Genomic DNA, 21,087 nt, shown 5'->3' on the forward strand with positions numbered 1-21,087 from the left:
AATCCCTTGGCCTGCATTGTGTTTAAAGAAAATCGAGACACAAAAAGTTGAGTTCACAGATCTGTTCAGCATTATTTCTTAAAACCGCCTGCTAGCTAGCAGCAGCATGCGCCGGAGTGGAATTTTTAAGTAGCACTTTAAGTCCCTCGTCAGGTGGTTGTGGCTAGTTGGGGTACAGCTACAGACGAACGTGACGTTATTCTCCCGCCGTGCAATTCGGTTTTGACTAATTTTACATGTAGTCACAGATGATCCGTTATATTGACCAGAGACTATAGTGACTAGTAACCGAAAGGTTGCAAGATAGAATCCCCAAGCTGACAAGTTAAAAATCTGTCGTTCTTTTCCCGAACAAGGCAGTTAACCCACTGTTCCTAGGCTGTCATTGTAAATAAAATAAAAATCTTAACTGACTTGCCTAGTTAAATATATATATATTTTAATAAATAAGGCTGCAGTATGGTGATCACCACTGACCCAGATATGCCAAGACCCTCAAAATGCCTTATATCTGTGGTGGCATCGGTGTAGATGATCAGGTCCTGTACATATCCTGTCAGAGAGCCACGTAAACAGAGAACTTGACTCCAAATCTGTGATGCTTTGATGGGATGTATTGGCAGAATGTAAGCCTCCCTTTCCAAGCCATGAGAGGCTCATCAAAGCACAAGTCCTTGTAAAGCACAAAAATTCTTCCAAATGCCCTGGTCAAGCTGCCCAGGACATTCCTGATTTTGTGAAGGGGGTTGGCAAGGTTGGCAGTGGCGTTGTTCATAAAGTGGAGCGCACTCGGCAAGACAAGGAAGCGGTCCTGGGAGATAAGGGTTGGGAAAAATGGGTCTGCAGCATGGGGTCAGTGGTCCAGTAGTCCCTCACAGAGCCCTTCTTCACTAGCCCCATCAGCAGCACCGCGACCTGGAAGGTATACATTTCACTGATGGTATTGTTCACCCATTTTGAGAACTTCCCTTTATGCCAGCGACAGTCTTTTCTTTCAGTTCATGAGAATACCTGCAAACAAGTTATGCACATTTAGTAGGCTAAAGGCATTATGAATTTTGATACATTTGAAAAGAGCCTTGGGGTTTTCTGTAATATGATAATGATAATACCTGTTGGTTTCCTGCACCACACTCTCCACCAATTCCTCAAGGAACAGTTTAAAACACTCTGCCTCTGAGGAGGTAGGCAGGGTGCTTTGTACACCAGACAGGGTGTCATTGAAGTCTATCTCTGATTGTTTGATGTGACAGGATCTCCAGCAGCGGGGAGCGACCTCCTCAACTTCAACCTCTTCTCTCTTACAGCCTACAAGATTGGCAGTAGCACCAGCATCTTGGGAAGGTGAGGGATGCTTATTGCCTGCAAGGTTGGACTGGGCACCCTTGTCACTCTCATACACAGGTTCTTCAGAATTACAAAATATTTATTGTACCTCCTCATCAGTGAGGCGTTTCCTTTTGAAACCGGACATTATCTCTATACTCAAAGGCTATCAGTGTCTGTCAAGAGTTACGATTTTTTGTCATGACTGACTTAGATTCTAGGTATGGTTACTCTGGGTTGCCAGCTTAGACCTTTCCTTCCCAGGAGTTTTATTTTTATTCAGATTATAAACATCTGTGTTTATTGATGAATCACCCATCATAGTAATATTTCCTCCATCATATCCCCTCATGATACCTTCCCCCATTTCTACCCGATGAATTGAAAACCCCCCACAAATTAAATGACCCCCCGATATACCCCCCCTAAAATGGTTTGAAATAAATCTGGCAATCCTGTTTAGCTTTCGCGCTACGTCTAGGCAGTAGACTTGTATTTGGGGTGATGATCTGTGAGGTGATAGCATTTGATTTGCTTTGTGATTCGTCAAAAACTGTAAACGACTTGTCAAGTCATGTGCTCCGGTTCTTGAATACACTGTAGCAAGCACATCGAAGATTTGTAATATGCTGAAAAGTGTTCATACTAAGTTGATATTTTTCGGACAATGGGCGCTGACAACTTTGACTTTGTTTATTTGCGTCTTATAGTGAATGGCATTCTGGGATAAGGGAGTTTTTAGCTTGTTAAACATAAACAAACATGGCTGACATCATAAAGAATTTAGCTGCTGTTAGCTTAGCTGAAATGTATCTCTTTTCTAAACAATATTACATTTCTCTCATGTGCTTACTAGAGATGTGGTACATTGTAAACAAGTCTAGCTGTTAGGTCGCTAACTTTATTATTTGCCTGTTATTTAGACTGGTTTATAGAGTTTGGCTGTGGATGTGTTCCGTGATGCTTGGATAAGGAAGTTCACATTTATCTTTTACAATAAAAGGTGAAATTGAAGAAAAATAGCACAAAATATTGTTTAGATGCTTTTAAGACAATAATGCTGTTTAAACATATGTGTTGCATCATACATTCTGTTGCTCCTGTTCCAAACACATATTTGCGATAGTACGCTGCAGGGACCACTCAACAATGATCACAAATATGTAATGGTATGCGTCTGTCATGGAATTCTAGGAGTGGTGGGTGTAGAGTCAGGCGCAGAGAGCAATACTTCCAATAGATGTGTTTATTTCGCTTGGTCTAGCCAACAAACAGGCAATGACCATAAAACAGGTATGTCTCCAAAAACAAGGAAAATAACATACAACAAATTACGCAGGAGGAAAACAACTTCACCACTGACAGTAAGAATAAGCCCGCAAAAAAGCAGGCGGGCACTGGAAGTTTAAATAGACCCTTAATGAACCAAAATAAGCAACAGGTGAAAACAATCAAGACAAAACCAACACCACCGCTAACTAGCTAGCCATTTCACATCGGTTACACTGCCAAAGGAGGGTCAACCTGTTATTATATCCAAGGGTTCACATACTTTTTCCAACCTGCACTGTGAATGTTTACACAGTGTGTTCAATAAAGACATGAACAATTATCATTGTTTGTGTGTTATTAGTTTAAGCAGACTGTTTGTCTATTGTTGTGACTTAGATGAAGATCAGATACAATTTTCTGACCAATTTATGCAGAAATCCTGGTAATTCTAAAGGGTTCACATACTTTGTCTTCCCACTGTAAGTAAACATACTTTAAAGTTCTACTTAAGTTGTTTTGGGGGGTATCTGTACTTTACTATTTATCTTTTTGACAACTTTTACTTCACTACATTCCTAAAGAAAATATTGTACTTTTTACTCCATACATTTTCCCTGACAACCCAAAGTACTCGTTACATTTACAGGAAAATTGTGAAATTCACACACTTATCCACAGAACACGTGGTTATCCCTACTGCCTATGGTCTGGTGGACTCACTAAACACAAATGCATTGTTTGTAAATAATGTCTGAGTGTTGGAGTGTGCCCCTGGCTAGCCGTCATTTTTTTAAACAAGAAAATGACTACAGAACGTAGCCAACCTCAGCGTGAGCTTTGGTTGCGAATGGTATGAACTTTGAACTCTTATTCACTACAGAAGTGATACCTCCTAGCCGTTGACTTAGCAACAGCAGCTGCAAACGTGGGCTAGGAAAGAACAGACAGAGTATCCCGTCTACCACACAACGATGTTACTACAACGCATCCAATTTATCAGCAGAGACATTCTTCAAAGGACAAAGGCCTTCCATCTACCACCAACCTACCGAAGCGCAGCTCAGAGTAAATATTTATTGCATTTTCCTTTTCCAAATGGGCGTGTCACGATCGTGTGGAGGATTGACGGACCAAAACGCAGCAGTAGGAAAATAAGCCATATTCCTTTTAATGAATACGAAGGCAAAAACGAAACAAAAAACACTTACACACTAACAAAACAAGAAAACGATCGTGAAGCTAAGAACGAAGTGCACATACAGGCTACAAACGTATAACATAGACACTTACCCACATCCAATGAAAGCCTATGGCTACCCTAAATATGGCTCCCAATCAGAGACAACAGAAATCAGCTGTCTAATTGGGAACTCATTCAGGCAACCATAGACTCTCCTAGAAAACTAAACCAACATAGACACAGCTAGACACATGCACTCAACACAAACCCATACACTACACCCAACACCCCCTTTACCATATAATCACCCAAAACACAAACATTCCCCATGTCACACCCTGACCTAACTAAAATAATAAAGAAAACAAAGAATACTAAGGCCAGGGCGTGACATAACCCCCCCCTTAAGGTGCGAACTCCGGGCGCACCATTACACAGTCTAGGGGAGGGTCTGGGTGGGCTTCCTTCCACGGTGGCGGCTCCGGCACTGGTCGTGGTCCCCACCCCACCACAGTCACTAACCGCCTCCTTAGCTTCCTCCAAATGACCCCCCTCCACATTAACCCCACTGAATTAAGGGGCAGCTCCGGACTAAGGGGCAGCTCCGGACTAAGGGGCAGCTCCGGACTAAGGGGCAGCTCCGGACTAAGGGGCAGCACCAGGATAAGGGGCAGCACCAGGATAAGGGGCAGCTCCGGACTGAGGAACGGCAGCTCCGGACTGAGGGACTGCAGCTCCGGACTGAGGGACTGCAGCTCCGGACTGAGGGACTGCAGCTCCGGACTGAGGGACTGCAGCTCCGGACTGAGGGACTGCAGCTCCGGACTGAGGGACTGCAGCTCCGGACTGAGGGACTGCAGCTCCGGACTGAGGGACTGCAGCTCCGGACTGAGGGACGGCCCATGGCTGGCTGACAGATCTGGCTGCTCATGGCTGGCTGACGGATCTGGCTGCTCATGGCTGGCTGACGGATCTGGCTGCTCATGGCTGGCTGACGGATCTGGCTGCTCATGGCTGGCTGACGGATCTGGCTGCTCATGGCTGGCTGACGGATCTGGCTGCTCATGGCTGGCTGACGGATCTGGCTGCTCATGGCTGGCTGACGGATCTGGCTGCTCATGGCTGGCTGACGGATCTGGCTGCTCATGGCTGGCTGACGGATCTGGCTGCTCATGGCTGGCTGACGGATCTGGCTGCTCATGGCTGGCTGACGGATCTGGCTGCTCATGGCTGGCTGACGGATCTGGCTGCTCATGGCTAGCGGACGGATCTGGCTGCTCATGGCTAGCGGACGGATCTGGCTGCTCATGGCTAGCTGGCGGATCTGGCAGATCCTGTCTGGTTGGCGGCTCTGGCAGATCCTGTCTGGTTGGCGGCTCTGGCAGATCCTGTCTGGTTGGCGGCTCTGGCAGATCCTGTCTGGTTGGCGGCTCTGGCAGATCCTGTCTGACGAATGGCTCTAGCGGCTCCTGACTGACGAACGGCTCTAACGGCTCGGGACAGACGGGCGGCTCTAATGGCTCGGGGCAGACGGATGGCTCAGATGGCGCTGGGTAGACGGATGGCTCAGATGGCGCTGGGTAGACGGATGGCTCAGATGGCGCTGGGTAGACGGATGGCTCAGATGGCGCTTGGCAGACGGGCAGTTCAGGCATCGCTGTGCAGACGACAGACTCTTGCCGGCTGAGGCGCACTGTAGGCCTGGTGCGTGGTGCCGGAACTGGTGGTACCGGGCTGGGGACACGCATCTCAGGGCTAGTGCGGGGAGCAGGAACAGGGCATACTGGACCCTGGGAGCGCACATTAGGCCTAGTGCGTGGTGCCGGAACTGGTGGTACCGGACTGGGGACACGCATCTCAGGGCTAGTGCGGGGAGCAGCAACAGGACGCACAGGACTCTGGGGACACACAGGAGGCTTGGTGCGTGGTTTATGCACTGGTGGTAAAGGGCTGGAGACACGCACCATAGGGCTAGTGCGTGGAGGAGGCACTGGTGGTACTGGGTAGGGGCGGGGAGGTGGCGCCGGAAATACCGGACCGTGCATGCGTACTGGCTCCCTTGAGCGCCGAGCCTGCCCAACCTTACCTGGTTGTATGCTCCCCGTCGCCTGACCAGTGCGGGGAGGTGGAAAAACCCGCACAGGGCTATGTTGGCGAACCGGGGACACCATGCGTAAGGCTGGTGTCATGTACGCCGGCCCGAGGAGACGCACTGGTGACCAGATGCGTTGGGCCGGCTTCATGACATACGGCTCAACACTCAGTCTAGCCCGGCCGATACGAGGAGCTGAAATGTACCGAACCGGGCTATGCACGCGTACAGGAGACACCTTGCGCTCTACTGCGTAACACGGTGTCTGCCCGTACTCTCGCTCTCCACGGTAAGTACAGGGAGTAGGCGCACGTTTCCTACCTGACTTCGCCACACTCCCTTTAAGGCCCCCCCCAAGAAATTTTTGGGTTGTACTCACGGGCTTCCAGCCTTGTCTCCGTGCTGCCTCCTCATATCGCCTCCTCTCGGCTTTAGCTGCCTCCAGCTCTTCACGAGGAAGGCGATATTCTCCCGGTTGTGCCCACGGCCCCTTACCATCCAGTATCTCCTCCCATGTCCAAGAATCCTGTGTAGGTGGGTCCTGTTGCCGCTTTACATGCCGCTTGGTCCTGTATTGGTGGGTAATTCTGTCACGATCGTGTGGAGGATTGACGGACCAAAACGCAGCAGTAGGAAAATAAGCCATATTCCTTTTAATGAATACGAAGGCAAAAACGAAACAAAAAACACTTACACACTAACAAAACAAGAAAACGATCGTGAAGCTAAGAACGAAGTGCACATACAGGCTACAAACGTATAACATAGACACTTACCCACATCCAATGAAAGGCTATGGCTACCCTAAATATGGCTCCCAATCAGAGACAACAGAAATCAGCTGTCTCTAATTGGGAACTCATTCAGGCAACCATAGACTCTCCTAGAAAACTAAACCAACATAGACACATGCACTCAACACAAACCCATACACTACACCCAACACCCCCTTTACCATATAATCACCCAAAACCGACAAAACACAAACATTCCCCATGTCACACCCTGACCTAACTAAAATAATAAAGAAAACAAAGAATACTAAGGCCAGGGCGTGACAGGGCGGTAATTTAGAATGCATAAGATTCTGTATTTACGATAGACATCGCTTCTCCCTTTGTTCTTCAGTCTTCCCGCTCTTTCACTCAAACCCAGCCCCCTTTTCTTTGTGTAACCAGCTGTCATATCTGTTCCGTCCGCTAGGGACGTTTTCCTTTATGATATAATTTGTAATCAACGTATGATTCATTCTGTGTATATGTAATTCTGTGTGATTAGTTAGGTATTTAGTTAATAAATAATTAAACCCAATTTTCTATTGCTGATTCAACTTGTTAGCCAGGGTTTGTGAAGATAACCAAGAATTTACAACTTTCAGATGAGACTGAAATAAGGTGACGATTAATATTGACTGCTATTGATGTAAAATATTACTAGGTCTTTAAGAGTTTATTCAGAAGTTAACTGCTCTATAAATATTATTTTGTGGTGCCCCAACTTTCTAGTTAATTACATTTACATGATTAGCTCAATCAGGTAATATTAATTACAGAGAAAGGATTTTATAGAATAGCATGTCATATCACTTAATCCGGCATAGCCAAAGACACGACACACTTCATGAATGGAACTCCAAAGATGTGCAGGTGAGGGTCAACAGGTATCAGAGGGAGCAGAGAGCCTCAATGAGACAAGGCAGCTTTTCACAGCTGAAGAGTCATTCCACTGCTCTGCATGACAGCAATCTCTACTGCAGTCCACACTGCCTTCTCCCACCTGGACAAGAGGACCACCTATGTCAGAATGCTGTTAATTGAAAACAGCTCAGAGTTCAACACCATAGTGCCCTCCAAGCTCATCTCTAAGCTAAGGACCCTGGGACTGAACACCTCCCTCTGCAACTGGATCCTGGACCAGTGGGTAAGGGTAGGCAACAACACATCCGCCACACTGACCATCAACACGGGGGCCCATCGGGTGCGTGCTTAGTCCCCTCTTGTACTCCCTGTTCACCCACGACTGTGTGGTAGTGCACAACTCCAATATCATCATTACGTTTACTGATGACACAATGGTGGTATGCCTGATCACCGATGCCGATGAGACGGCCAACAGGGAGGAGGTCAGAGACCTGGCAGTGCGGTGCTAGGGCAACAACCTCTTCCTCAACGTCAACAAGACAAAGGAGCTGGTTGTGGACTACAAGAAACGGAGGACCGAGCTCGCCCCCTTCCACATCGACAGGGCTCTTGTAGAGCAGGTCGAGAGCTTCAAGTTCCTCGGTGTCCACATCACTAAGGAACTGTCATGGTCCACACACATCTACAGTTGTGAAAAGGACACAACACCTCTTCCCCCTCAGGAGGCTGAAAAGATTTGGCACGGGTCCTCAGAGCCTCAAAAAGTTATACTCAAAATCATTACAAAAGCTGCGTACTGGAAACCTGTGACTATTAATGAAGCCAATCAGAGCTTTCAGAATGACCTTCCGTCCTATCAGTGTGCCTGTCTTCAATGGGAGGAGACCAGGCATTTCTAATTAACACTGCTGGTATAAATCACCAACGTCAGTTTCTTTTATATTTCTTTCCCTTTATTTAACAAGGTAATGCCAGTAAAGTGTTGGTCGGAGCTATGATACTACAGGATTGAGAGGGTCTTGTCTAGATTCAATTGATTTTGATATCAGGCAATAAGGAAAATCATGAACATGATAATAATTCATTATTTATCGTTAACAACAACAATGTTAAGATGTATTAAAGTGAGTTTTCTGGAAATGCACTTGATACGAACAACAGGAACCATTAACAAATACTGTCTTCATTAACAAATACTGTCTTCATTAACAAATAATGTCTTCATTAACAAATACTGTCTTCCATTAACAAATACTGTCTTCCATTAACAAATACTGTCTTCATTAACAAATACTATCTTCATTAACAAATAGTGTTTTCATTAACAAATACTGTCTCCCATTAACAAATAATGTCTTCATTAACAAATACTATCTTCATTAACAAATAGTGTTTTCATTAACAAATACTGTCTCCCATTAACAAATAATGTCTTCATTAACAAATACTGTCTTCATTAACAAATACTGTCTTCCATTGCAGAACATGGAGAAGGTTCTGATCCGTCCCACCGCGTTCAAACCGGTGGTCCCGATGAACCGCCACTCAGTGCAGTACCTCTCCCCGAGACCAGGGGGCAACCTCTCTGAGAGCCAAGGCACCCTCAACCTCCTCATGCCCCTGTCTATCAACGGGAATAACGGAAATACAGTGGTCAATAACGTGAATACCGTGTTCAATAACGTGGTCAATGGCACGGGGAGCTACGGGAACGTTGTACCTCTGGTCGGCTCGTCCTCTTCCTCAGATAGCAAGAGGAACTCATACAGCGGAGGACGCAACGCTCGCAGCAGCCATTCCTGCTCCATGTCAGACTCTGGCCGTAACTCCCTGTCCAGCCTGCCCACCCACAGCAGCCTGGCCAATAGCGAGGCCTCCGGGTCGGGTTCAGGGTCTGTGGGGTCCGGGGTGGGCCCGGAGCCTGGGAGAACCACCACCACAAACGGGGGGTCGGGGATCAACGGAGGTCACGCCCACTCTACCTCCCACGGTCACTCAAACTCGGACAGCGGGCGGTCGTCGTCCAGTAAGAGCACAGGGTCGCTGAGTGGGCGAGGCCAGCCCCTGTCGGACAGCGGGTCGTGTGGGCGCTCGCCCCCGACCCTGGAGGGTTACGAGGGGGTGGTTAGGGAGCTGGAGGAGAAGTTGAGGGAGAGAGACCTGGAGCTGCAGCAACTCAGAGAGAACCTGGACGAGAACGAGGCCGCCATCTGTCAGGTGAGAGGGGATTTAAGCAGGCCTAAAGTGTTTCCTCGAGGAGCAATATGATTAAAATGTTTGTTTCTGTCATTTCTGCTGGTTCTATTACTAAGCTCAATTATTCCATATATACTGAACGAAAATATAAATGAAACATGCTACAATTTCAATGATACAGTTGATATTTAAATAAATAAATTACGCCCTAATCTATGGATTTCACATGACTGGGCAGGGGCGCAGCTAGGGATTGGCCTGGGAAGGCCTAGGCCCACCCACTTGGGAGCCAGGCCCAGCCAATCAGAATTAGTTTTTCCCACAAAAGGGCTTTATTACAGACAGAAATACTCCTCAGTTTCATTAGCTGTCTGGGTGGCTGGTTTCAGACGATCCCGCAGGTGAAGAAGCCGTATGTGGAGGTCCTGGGCTGGCGTGGTTAAACATGGTCTGCGGTTGTGAGGCCTGTTGGCCGTACTGCCAAATTCACTAAAACGATGTGGGAGGTGGCTTATGAACATTAGATTGTCTGGCAACAGCTCTGGTGGACATTCCTGCAGTCAGCATGCCAATTGCACGCTCCCTCAAAACTTGAGACATCTGTGGCATTGTGTTGTGTGACAAAACTGCATATTTTAGAGTGTTTTTTTATTGTACCCAGCACAAGGAGCACCTGTGTAATGATCATGTTATTTTATCAGCTTCTTGATATGCCACACCTGTCAGGTGGATGGATTAACTTGGCAAAGGAGAAATGCTCACTAACAGGGATGTAAATACATTTGTGCACATAATTTGCGGAAAAAATAAGCTTTTTGTGCGTATGGAAAATGTCTGGGATCTTTTATTTCAGCTCATGAAACATGGCAACAACACATTACATGTTACATTTATATTTTTGTTCAGTGTACCGGTATACTTTTGAGCCATACTAGTGCTGGTTCACAGTTTGACCTCTGGATGTGGTAACTGTATGTAACCTCTAAACTGTGACGTCTAACCCCTGACCTCCTGTCCTGTAGGTATACGAGAAGAAGCAGCTTCGCTGTGAGAGAGAGCTGGAAGAGCTGAGACAGAGCTGTTCCTCTAAGATGAAACAGGCTTCACAGAAGGCCCAGAGAGTACAACAGGCCTTACAGCTACAGGTAACAGACAGAGATACTTCAGTCAACTTAGTTTGAGAAGCAGGGCCCTTCTTTGTGTGACAGGTATTGTTGCAAGTTACATAAAAAGCTATTATTATTATTGTTTATTACTGTATGATATGTTACTTCTGTTTCGGTAGCGTCTCTTCATTTTCGGACTGTCAAAATGTCACCCTAACACCGTACCCAAACAGGCCGCGCACGTGCACCATTGTGCGCAAATTGATTTTGTTCCCCACACCAAACGCGATCCCGACACGCAGGTTGAAATATCAAAACAAACTCTGAACCAATTATATTAATTTGGGGACAGGTTGAAAAGCATTAAACATTTATGGCAATTTAGCTAGCTAGCTTGCTGTTGCTAGCTAATTTGTCCTGGGATATAAACGTTGAGTTGCTATCTTACCTGAAATGCACATTACATTTACATTTACATTTAAGTCATTTAGCAGACTCTCTTATCCAGAGCGACTTACAAGTACATACATTCATACTTTTTTTGTACTGGCCCCCCGTGGGAATCGAACCCACAACCCTGGCGTTGCAAGCGCCATGCTCTACCAACTGAGCCACACGGGGCACAAGGTCCTCTACTCCGAAAATTAATCCACACATAAAACGGTCAACCGAATCGTTTCTAGTCATCCCTCCTCCTTCCAGGCTTTTTCTTCTTTGGACTTTATATGGCGATTGGCATCTAACTTCCATAGTTACCACGATGACCGACCGAACTCAGTTCATCTTTCAATCACCCACGTGGGCATAACCAATGAGGAGATGGCACGTGGGTATCTGCTTCTATAAACCAATGAGGAGATGGGAGAGGCAGGACTTGCACTCCATTCAGCGTCACAAATAGAACTGACTTCTATATTAGCGCTTGGCAATGCAGACGCTCAATGGGGCACGCGAGCAGTGTGGGTGCAATAATTGAATAACATGTATGTTACAATTTATTTTGCAATGCTCGCAAATGCGACGTGAGCGGTGTGGTCAGCATGTAACTGTCTGTGTCTTTATTTCAGGTGTTCCAACTGCAGGAAGAGAAGAAGAAGCTTCAGGAGGACTTCTCCTCTCTGCTGCAGAACAGGGAAGAGCTGGAGAGGAGGTGTGCCTCTATACAGAGAGAGCAGACCCAGCTGGGACCACGCCTAGAAGAGACCAAGTGGGAGGTGGGTGGGTCAGACATTAGGGTTGATTCATGTACACCATTTCAAAGTAAGTGATCTCAATATTCACAAAATATTTATTCTCCCTCATTTCCTCCTTCCTTCCCTCCCCAGGTGTGTCAGAAATCAGGTGAGATCTCCCTTTTGAAACAGCAACTGAAGGAGTGCCAGTCAGAGCTGAGCCAGAAGGGCGGGGAGCTGGTGGTCCTGAAGTCCCAGTTGAGAGAGCTAAGGTCCGATCTCCAGAACAGCCAGGCTACGACCCAGGAGGCTGGGCCGGCCCTACGAACACGCTCCCTGGAGCTGGAGGTCTGCGAGAATGAGCTCCAGCGCAGGAAGAGCGAAGCCGAGCTGCTCCGCGAGAAAGTCGGACGCTTGGAGGAAGAGTTGGCCCGCCTCCGAGATGCCCTGGCCAATCAGGAAGGAGGTTATCTTCCTGGAGGCCAGGCATCAGCCACTAAGGGCCAATGTATGAGCCTGCCCCTCCCCCAGGGGCGTGGGGGTGTGGGGGGTGGAAGGGAGGGCCTCAGCCCCTCTGTGGGGTACCGAGATGCGGAGGAGGGGAGGCTGGGTTGGGGTGGGGAGAGTGATGAGACCAAGGCTCAGAGGCAGAGTGCTGAAGCTGTGCTGGGACTCAGGCAACAGGTGAGCTCCAACAACAACGATGTTTATACTTTCTTTCAGTCTCATATGAACCCCCAACCCTCACACCATTGCACTAGTTTCTGTGGTTTCTCTATTGGTGTTCAGACAGTAAAACCTGTACTGTAATACATGTTAAAACCACACACTTGAAAAAACAATGACCGACCTTGTTTCAATAATTTTTTTACCATTTTCATTGCAGAATAGTGCTTGAATAATACTTATACTGCTCTGTTGTGTATTGTTTTAACATTGTGATAGAACAACTTCATATGGATTTTGAAATTATCAAATAACTTCCATTAATCAGTTAATCAACCAATCAATCCATGTGTTGTGTGTCAGGTGGAGAGGCTGAGGGCAGAGCTGATGTACGAGAGGAGGAGCAGTGAGGAGCAGCTGGGCGGATTTGAGGAGGAGAGGAGGGTCTGGCAGCAGGAAAAGGAAAAGGTGATCCGCTACCAGAAGCAGCTGCAGCAGAACTACATCCAGATGTACAGGAGGAACAGAGATCTGGAGAGAGTGATGAGAGAGCTCAGTCTAGAGCTGGAGAACAGAGATGTAGAGGACTACGACATCCACAGTGGCAGCAACGACATCCACTTCGAGGAGATCGCCGCTACTGAGATCTAGAGGGACCATACAGGGTGTCCTCTCGCCCCAGTGAGATTTAGAGACCAGACAGGGGCGTTGTCTAACCCCAGTGAGATTTAGAGACCAGACAGGGCGTAGTCTAACCCCAGTGAGATTTAGACACCAGACAGGGCGTAGTCTAACCCCAGTGAGATTTAGAGACCAGACAGGGCGTTGTCTAACCCCAGTGTCCTCTCGCTCCCATGACAATTAGTACCAGCACCCTGATTTGATCTGATTTCCCCATCACTGCTACTGAGAGGTCTGCGTCCAAAATGGAACCCTATTCGCTATGTAGTGCACTTATTTTGGATAGAGAACAGGTTACCGTTTTAAATTTGCATCCAGACTACAGAGGGTGTACCTGGACTTACTCCCCTAACCACAGTACCAGCACTCTTTACTTCTCTACACTCTTGGGAAAGAATGTGCTATCTAGAACCTAAACGGGTTCTTTGTCTGTTCCCATAGGATAACCCTTTGAATAACTAGTTTTGGTTCCAGATAGAACCCTTTTGGTTCCAGGCAGAACCTCAAACCAAAAAGGGTTCCCCCATTGGGACAGCCGAAGTATACTTTTGGAACCCTTTTTTCTAAGTGTGTATGCTGTCATGGACATTAAGGGAGCATCTCTGTCTCAGGGTTGATTTACTCTACTAGACACTGGGATGCACCCTCCTCTAGGCCCTCACAGGAACAGCTGACTACCTGCAGTCAGAAAGGACTCCATCATTTCGTCATTCGGACTTGAAAGAAGTTTAGGGTGTATCTCAACAGTTTAAAGTGGCTTCCTTTCCAGATTGAGATTCACCCTCAGACCAACACATCCTCATTGCCTTCTCACATGGGTTTGATTTCCCAGCTATAGTACCAGCACTCTATGGGACGTAGACTTTTGACTTGAGAAACAAGCAGGCATCACTCAAACCTTGCTCAAATCAGGGTATTGAAAGCAATGGGAGTCGCAGAAAAAGGGCACAGATCTCAGATCAAGTGAAATCATATCTGTATATAGCACACAGGGGTGACTATCTGACGACCAGCACATAATGATGACATCACAATAAAGATGACATCACCCCTCGACTGTGTTTACGTTTGTCCACAGGACTCAGAGCAAAAGTCCCACTTTTACAATGTGTTCTCATGTTACATATACACTATTCAATGGATCATCAACTGATCTAGACGTAGCAATTTTAAGCTACAGCCTGGTCTTTTCTGAGTTACAGAAACACTGGAGTATTTTAATGGAATGTATAAGGATTCTTGGCACATAGTAAGTGTCAACCATTCAGTTATCAACACCGGCTAAGACACAAACTAGGCTACACCAAGAGAATACCTGGGATCATTTTGCACAAAAATTCATAATGCTCTTTTCAGTTCTGGACGTGACTGTTCTGTCTTTCTCATGTAGTTGACCTCTTTGTATGGACACAGAAGAGATAGAAGCATGTAGCAATAAGAGAGAGTGCAGCTTGGGAGATCTCGCTCTCATATCAAAGGAAGAAACAAATCTCTCTCTCTTTCCTGTTAACTAGCACAGATTTTCATATCAAAGGAAAAAACAAACATTTATTGGTTAAAACTAAAGCTGCCCGTCAAAGATATTGATGCTGCATCGGCTGCTGGGACTGTTATGGAGCCTTCTTGGATCCGTGAGGTCAGGGGTCGTGGATCAGGAAGCCTTTGGTGGCACTTTCCCTGATGGTATCACAGTGAAAGCAACAAAACATCAATGCCAAACTGTACTGTAGGCCTCCCTCCCTTGTCCTCTCTCACTGTCACACACTCTGGACTGTGAATACTCTTCCGAGTATTACTAGACCCCCCCTCTCCCTCCCTCCCTCACTCAAAAAAACCAAATAACACTTCCTAGTCTTCCTATCCCTGACTGTGAGACTCCCTCACTGACATGTAGATAATGTGGGTGGCATGATTGCATGTCTTTCCCTGTCTGTCAGAGTCGGTCCAGATAATGTAGGGGTTTGTGCTGGACATTGCATGATAGAGTAGCCTAAGGCATGACACCCCGGTCATTATGGAACTGTTACACTGGTTATGTTATTGCCTTGGGAGCTCCAAGGGGGATGGGACTGAAATCTCTGGTCAACATATTGGCAGCCACTGGGAACCATAGAAATAAACTTACTATAATGTAATTCTATGTCTATGCTGGGAACCATGAATTAATAAGGTGGTCTTCAGTTGTGCTTTCTCATAAGAATGGATTCAACTAGAGGTGTGATCTTTTGTATTACAGAGTAAAACAAAGTATATAAAAAAAGATTCTTAACAGATAAATAAAAATCAATATGATCTATGATGATGATGTGTATATTTTTTATATAGCGCCTGAAGATATTTTGTGGTAACACCGGTACCATTGTGGGTTTAATATACAAAGTATAATAAAGATTTTTATATATCTTTGCAGGACCACACATATCCCAATGAGATGATCAATAAGAATTGGAAAATGTCTAGAAAGAGTGGAATTATCTATTGCATGCATTAAAAATATTTTTTTACATCATATTTTACAAACTCAATAATTTTTTGTTGACCAAGCTGCATTTTGATTCAACTTACTGTAATATAAACGCAACATGCAACAATTTCAAAGATTTTACTGAGTTACCGTTCATAAGGAAATCAGTCAATTGAAATAAATTCATTAGGCCATAATCTATGGATTTCACATGACTGGGCACAGGTGCAGCCATGGGTGGGCCTTGGAGGGCATAGGCCCACCCACTGAGGAGCCAGACCCAGACAATTTTTTCCCCACAAAAGAGCTTTATTAATGACATAAATACCCCCCAGACAATCTCACAGGTGAAGAAGCCAGATGTGGAGGTCCTGGGCTGGCGTGGTTACACATGGTCTGCGGTTCTGAGACCGGTTGGACGTACTGCAAAATTCTCTAAAACAACGTGGGAGGTGGATTATGGTAGACAAATGAACATTTAATTATCTGGCAACAGCTCTGGTGGACATTCCTGCAGTCAGCTGCCAATTGCACGCTCCCTCAAAACCTGACACATCTGTGGCATTGTGTTGTGTGACAAAACTGCACATTTTAAAGTGGCCTTTTATTGTCCCCAGCACAAGGTGCACCTGTGTAATAATCCTGTTTAATCAGCTTCTTTTTATGCCATACCTGTAAAGTGGTTGGATTATTTTAGCAAAGGAGAAATGCTCACTAACAGGGATGTAAACAAATTTGAGAGAAATAAGCTTTTTGTGCATATGGAAAATGTGTGATTTTTTGGGGGGACCAACACTTTACATGTTCCATCTTTATTTTTGTTCAGTGTATATACAAAAATTTGGGAAATATCCAGCTTTTAGCCAAGGTTTACATTGGTCAGCACGTTAATGGTCATCATTGTTCAATGAGATTGATCTTTCATTTGGCTGTCATCATCATCATTCATGTCACATATCTTCATAATTTGTTGTGTTTGGCATCTTCAGACTACATGTGTTAACACAAAGCATTTAATCCAAATAATATTTCATGTGTGTTCATCACATAGAAACAGATACCTCCATCATATCCTCTGTAGCATGATTTTAACACAAGTGGAATAAGTAGCACAGGTGTAGTGAACCCTTTTCACATCTCTCACTGTTTTTCAGTATCCCATAATAACCATTTGCTGTGTAAATGTCTAACAACGAACGACATTCTAGTCCTTTACGCAGACAAAATATATATTTCAAATGTAGCCACTGCGTCTAGACCAAAGCAACGCGTTTGTTTATTAGTCTTGTTTGTTTTCTTCCTTAGTGTGCATAAATATACAATTATATATTTGTGTATTTAGTGTTTTGTTTATTAATCTGTGGTGTTTGTAGTCATTCATGTATATTTTCATGCTGTAAATTTCTTCGACCAAATGACTTTTTATTAAAAGATACACAATGTCCCCATGGTTGTTGGAATTCCCTGTGGTGCATTGGTACACATACATATACATATATATATATATATATGTGTGTGTGTGTGTGTGTGTGTGTGTGTGTGTGTGTGTGTGTGTGTGTGTGTGTATATACAGTGGGGCAAAGTCAGCCACCAATTGTGCAAGTTCTCCCACTTAAAAAGATGAGAGAGGCCTGTAATTTTCATCATAGGTACACTTCAACTATGACAGACATAATGAGAAAAAAAATCCAGAAAATCACATTGTAGGATTTTTAATGAATTTATTTGCAAATTATGGTGGAAAATAAGTATTTGGTCAATAACAAAAGTTTATCTCAATACTTTGTTATATACCCTTTTTTGGCAATGACAGAGGTCAAACGTTTTCTGTAAGTCTTCACAAGGTTTTCACACACTGTTGCTGGTATTTTGGCCCATAATTCAATGCAGATCTCCTCCAGAGCAGTGATGTTTTGGGGCTGTTGCTGGGCAACATGGACTTTCAACTCCCTCCAAAGATTTTCTATGGGGTTGAGATCTGGAGACTGGCTAGGCCACTCCAGGACCTTGAAATGCTTCTTACGAAGCCACTCCTTCGTTGCCCGGGCGGTGTGTTTGGGATCATTGTCATGCTGAAAGACCCAGCCACGTTTCATCTTCAATGCACTTGCTGATGGAAGGAGGTTTTCACTCAAAATCTCACGATACATGGCCCCATTCATTCTTTCCTTTACACGGATCAGTCGTCCTGGTCCCTTTGCAGAAAAACAGCCCCAAAGCATGATGTTTCCACCCCCATGCTTCACAGTAGGTATGGTGTTCTTTGGATGCAACTCAGCATTCTTTGTCCTCCAAACACGACGAGTTGAGTTTTTACCAAAAAGTTATATTTTGGTTTCATCTGACCATATGACATTCTCCCAATCTTCTTCTGGATCATCCAAATGCTCTCTAGCAAACTTCAGACGGGCCTGGACATGTACTGGCTTAAGCAGGGGGACACGTCTGGCACTGCAGGATTTGAGTCCCTGGCGGCGTAGTGTGTTACTGATGGTAGGCTTTGTTACTTTGGTCCCAGCTCTCTGCAGGTCATTCACCAGGTCCCCCCGTGTGGTTCTGGGATTTCTGCTCACCGTTCTTGTGATCATTTTGACCCCACGGGGTGAGATCTTGCGTGGAGCCCCAGATCGAGGGAGATTATCAGTGGTCTTGTATGTCTTCCATTTCCTAATAATTGCTCCCACAGTTGATTTCTTCAAACAAAGCTGCTTACCTATTGCAGATTCCGTCTTCCCAGCCTGGTGCAGGTCTACAATTTTGTTTCTGGTGTCCTTTGACAGCTCTTTGGTCTTGGCCATAGTGGAGTTTGGAGTGTGACTGTTTGAGGTTGTGGACAGGTGTCTTTTATACTGATAACAAGTTCAAACAGGTGCCATTGTAACGGATGTGAAATGGCTAGCTAGTTAGCGGGTACGCGCTACTAGCATTTCAATCAGTTACGTCACTTGCTCTGAGACTTAAGTAGGGTTTCCCCTTGCTCTGCAAGGGCTGCGGCTTTTGTGGAGCGATGGGTAACGACGCTTCGTGGGTGTCAGTTGTTGATGTGTGCAGAAGGTCCCTGGTTCGCGCCTGTGTCGGGGCGAGGGGACGGTTTAAAGTTATACTGTTACACCATTAATACAGGTAACGAGTGGAGGACAGAGGAGCCTCTTAAAGAAGAAGTTACAGGTCTGTGAGAGCCAGAAATCTTGCTTGTTTGTAGGTGACCAAATACCTATTTTCCACCATAATTTGCAAATAAATTCATTAAAAATCCTACAATGTGATTTTCTGGATTTTTTTTCTCATTTTGTCTGTCATAGTTGAAGTGTACCTATGATGAAAATTACAGGCCTCTCTCATCTTTTTAAGTGGGAGAACTTGCACAATTGGTGGCTGACTAAATACTTTTTGCCCCACTGTATATATATATATATATATATATATATGTTGCAACTGGCTGAAGTGAAGAAGGCTTTTCGGGGCGAATCCTAACACATTTTCACTCTCTGCCATTGATATTAATGCAGGACTAGAGCTGGGATTTATATAAAAGGCGAGATGGAGCACTGTGCAGTGCACAATGCGCCTTTGGACGAATCCCGGCCTTAGTAAAAATGTGACTTAAGTGGAAGTTAGGATTCACATTTATCAGTTGATAACTGAACTACTTCCATTAACGACAGAACACAATCCAGAGACACAGGAAGACTGTGTAAAGTGTAAATAAAATGAACATTTACTGTGATCAATTTGTATGATGATCAAAAGGCATTATAGATGCACCTGATTACATGCTAGTTACGTGCGTATTATGCATCAACTAAATGTATATAACAGAAGCTTATTTGACCATACTGCCTTTGAACATTATACAGCAGCATTTGTCACCAGCCAGACACTCCAGCAAGTCATATGTAAGCATCTCTCAGGCCCTTTGTCTCATAAATGTAAAAGGCACTATGCGTAATGGTGATTCTTTGGAGTTGGGAACCTAAACTTAGCCTTTGACCTGGAATCAGCCCTTCCCAGACCCATGCAGTCCCTCTTTTCCATGGATCTATCCCAGCCTTAGCCCCACTCCCTGCACCAGACCCACAGTCCCTCTCCCACCCCAGTCCTAGCCCCTCTCTCCTACCTTCTCTCTCACCCCAACTTCTCTCTCCCCAGTCCTAGCCCCTCTCTCCTACCTTCTCTCTACCCCCAACTTCTCACCCCAGCCCCTCTCTTCTACCTTCTCTCACCCCAGCCCCTCTCTCCTACCTTCTCTCTACCCCCAACTTCTCTCACCCCAGCCCCTCTCTCCTACCTTCACTCTACCCAGCCCCTCTCTCACCCATTTACATTACATTTTAGTCATTTAGCAGACGCTCTTATCCAGAGCGACTTACAGTAGAGTGCATACATTTTATATATTACATACTGAGACAAGGATATCCCTAACGGCCAAACCCTCCCTAACCCGGACGACGCTAGGCCAATTGAGCTGAATTTTATACCAATGTACTAGACATCTATTAAACTACAACGATGACTTTTGACATAATACAGAGGCTTAATCTGGACTATAAATCTCATAACGCTGGATACAGTCATCGCTCTCTGGCAGGACCCCTATGGACTGAGATGCTCCCTGGAACGGTGCGTGTGGTTACGTGTGCATGTTTTTTGTTCTCTGCTTTCACAAAATAAAGTTCCCGTCCATTGATGATCCATATACTAATATGGATAGCTAGCTGCTGACTTCTGACAATGCTAGATAACCTTTTTATTCTATGGGGTGTTTTCTCCAAAAATTTAAGTTCATATAAGAAAAAGGATACATATAATCAAGTCCATCTTTGATAAATAGTATTTATCACATTATTGTTATACACAAAGCAAGCACAGTAGTCCCACATGTCGACTGCAGTTACAACAAAATGTAAAAACATTTTAATTTTGGCAGTATTTCCTGTTTGCTATGGAAACAACCATTATCCTTTTTGCCCTAGAGGAGAAGCAAGCTTATTGGTCAGTGTCGAGGTACCCATGCTGCTCTCCTCTGAGAATAGACCATTCCCTTCCATTGCAGCCTAGCTGGAGCGAGCCATCTCCTCCTCTTTAAGTCGACATGTGTTCTGGTTTGAACACCATTTCAGATCATTTCCAGTGGATGGGTGAACTGCACCTCAGAGCATCCTTGTAGACAGGCCAGTAGTACTGGGCTCCCGAGTGGGGCAGCGGTCTAAGGCACTACATCTCAGTGCAAGAGCCGTCACTACAGTCTCTGGTTCGAATCCAGAATGCATCACATATGTTTGTGATTGGGAG

General features: G+C 45.4%; 1 protein-coding gene across 1 annotated transcript; it reads left to right on the forward strand.

Moving 5' to 3' along the window:
- Positions 1 to 8,995: 8,995 nt before the first annotated feature.
- On the forward strand, positions 8,996 to 13,301 carry LOC120017828 (leucine zipper putative tumor suppressor 2 homolog). Its single transcript, XM_038960797.1, has 5 exons — positions 8,996 to 9,727; positions 10,729 to 10,851; positions 11,880 to 12,026; positions 12,138 to 12,668; positions 13,014 to 13,301. The coding sequence occupies exons 1-5, from the start codon at positions 8,996 to 8,998 to the stop codon at positions 13,299 to 13,301; spliced, it is 1,821 nt and encodes a 606-aa protein (XP_038816725.1).
- The last annotated feature ends 7,786 nt before the right edge of the window (positions 13,302 to 21,087 follow it).

This window comes from Salvelinus namaycush, chromosome 22 (assembly GCF_016432855.1).
Source record: "Salvelinus namaycush isolate Seneca chromosome 22, SaNama_1.0, whole genome shotgun sequence".
NCBI classification, from domain to species: Eukaryota; Metazoa; Chordata; class Actinopteri; order Salmoniformes; family Salmonidae; genus Salvelinus; species Salvelinus namaycush.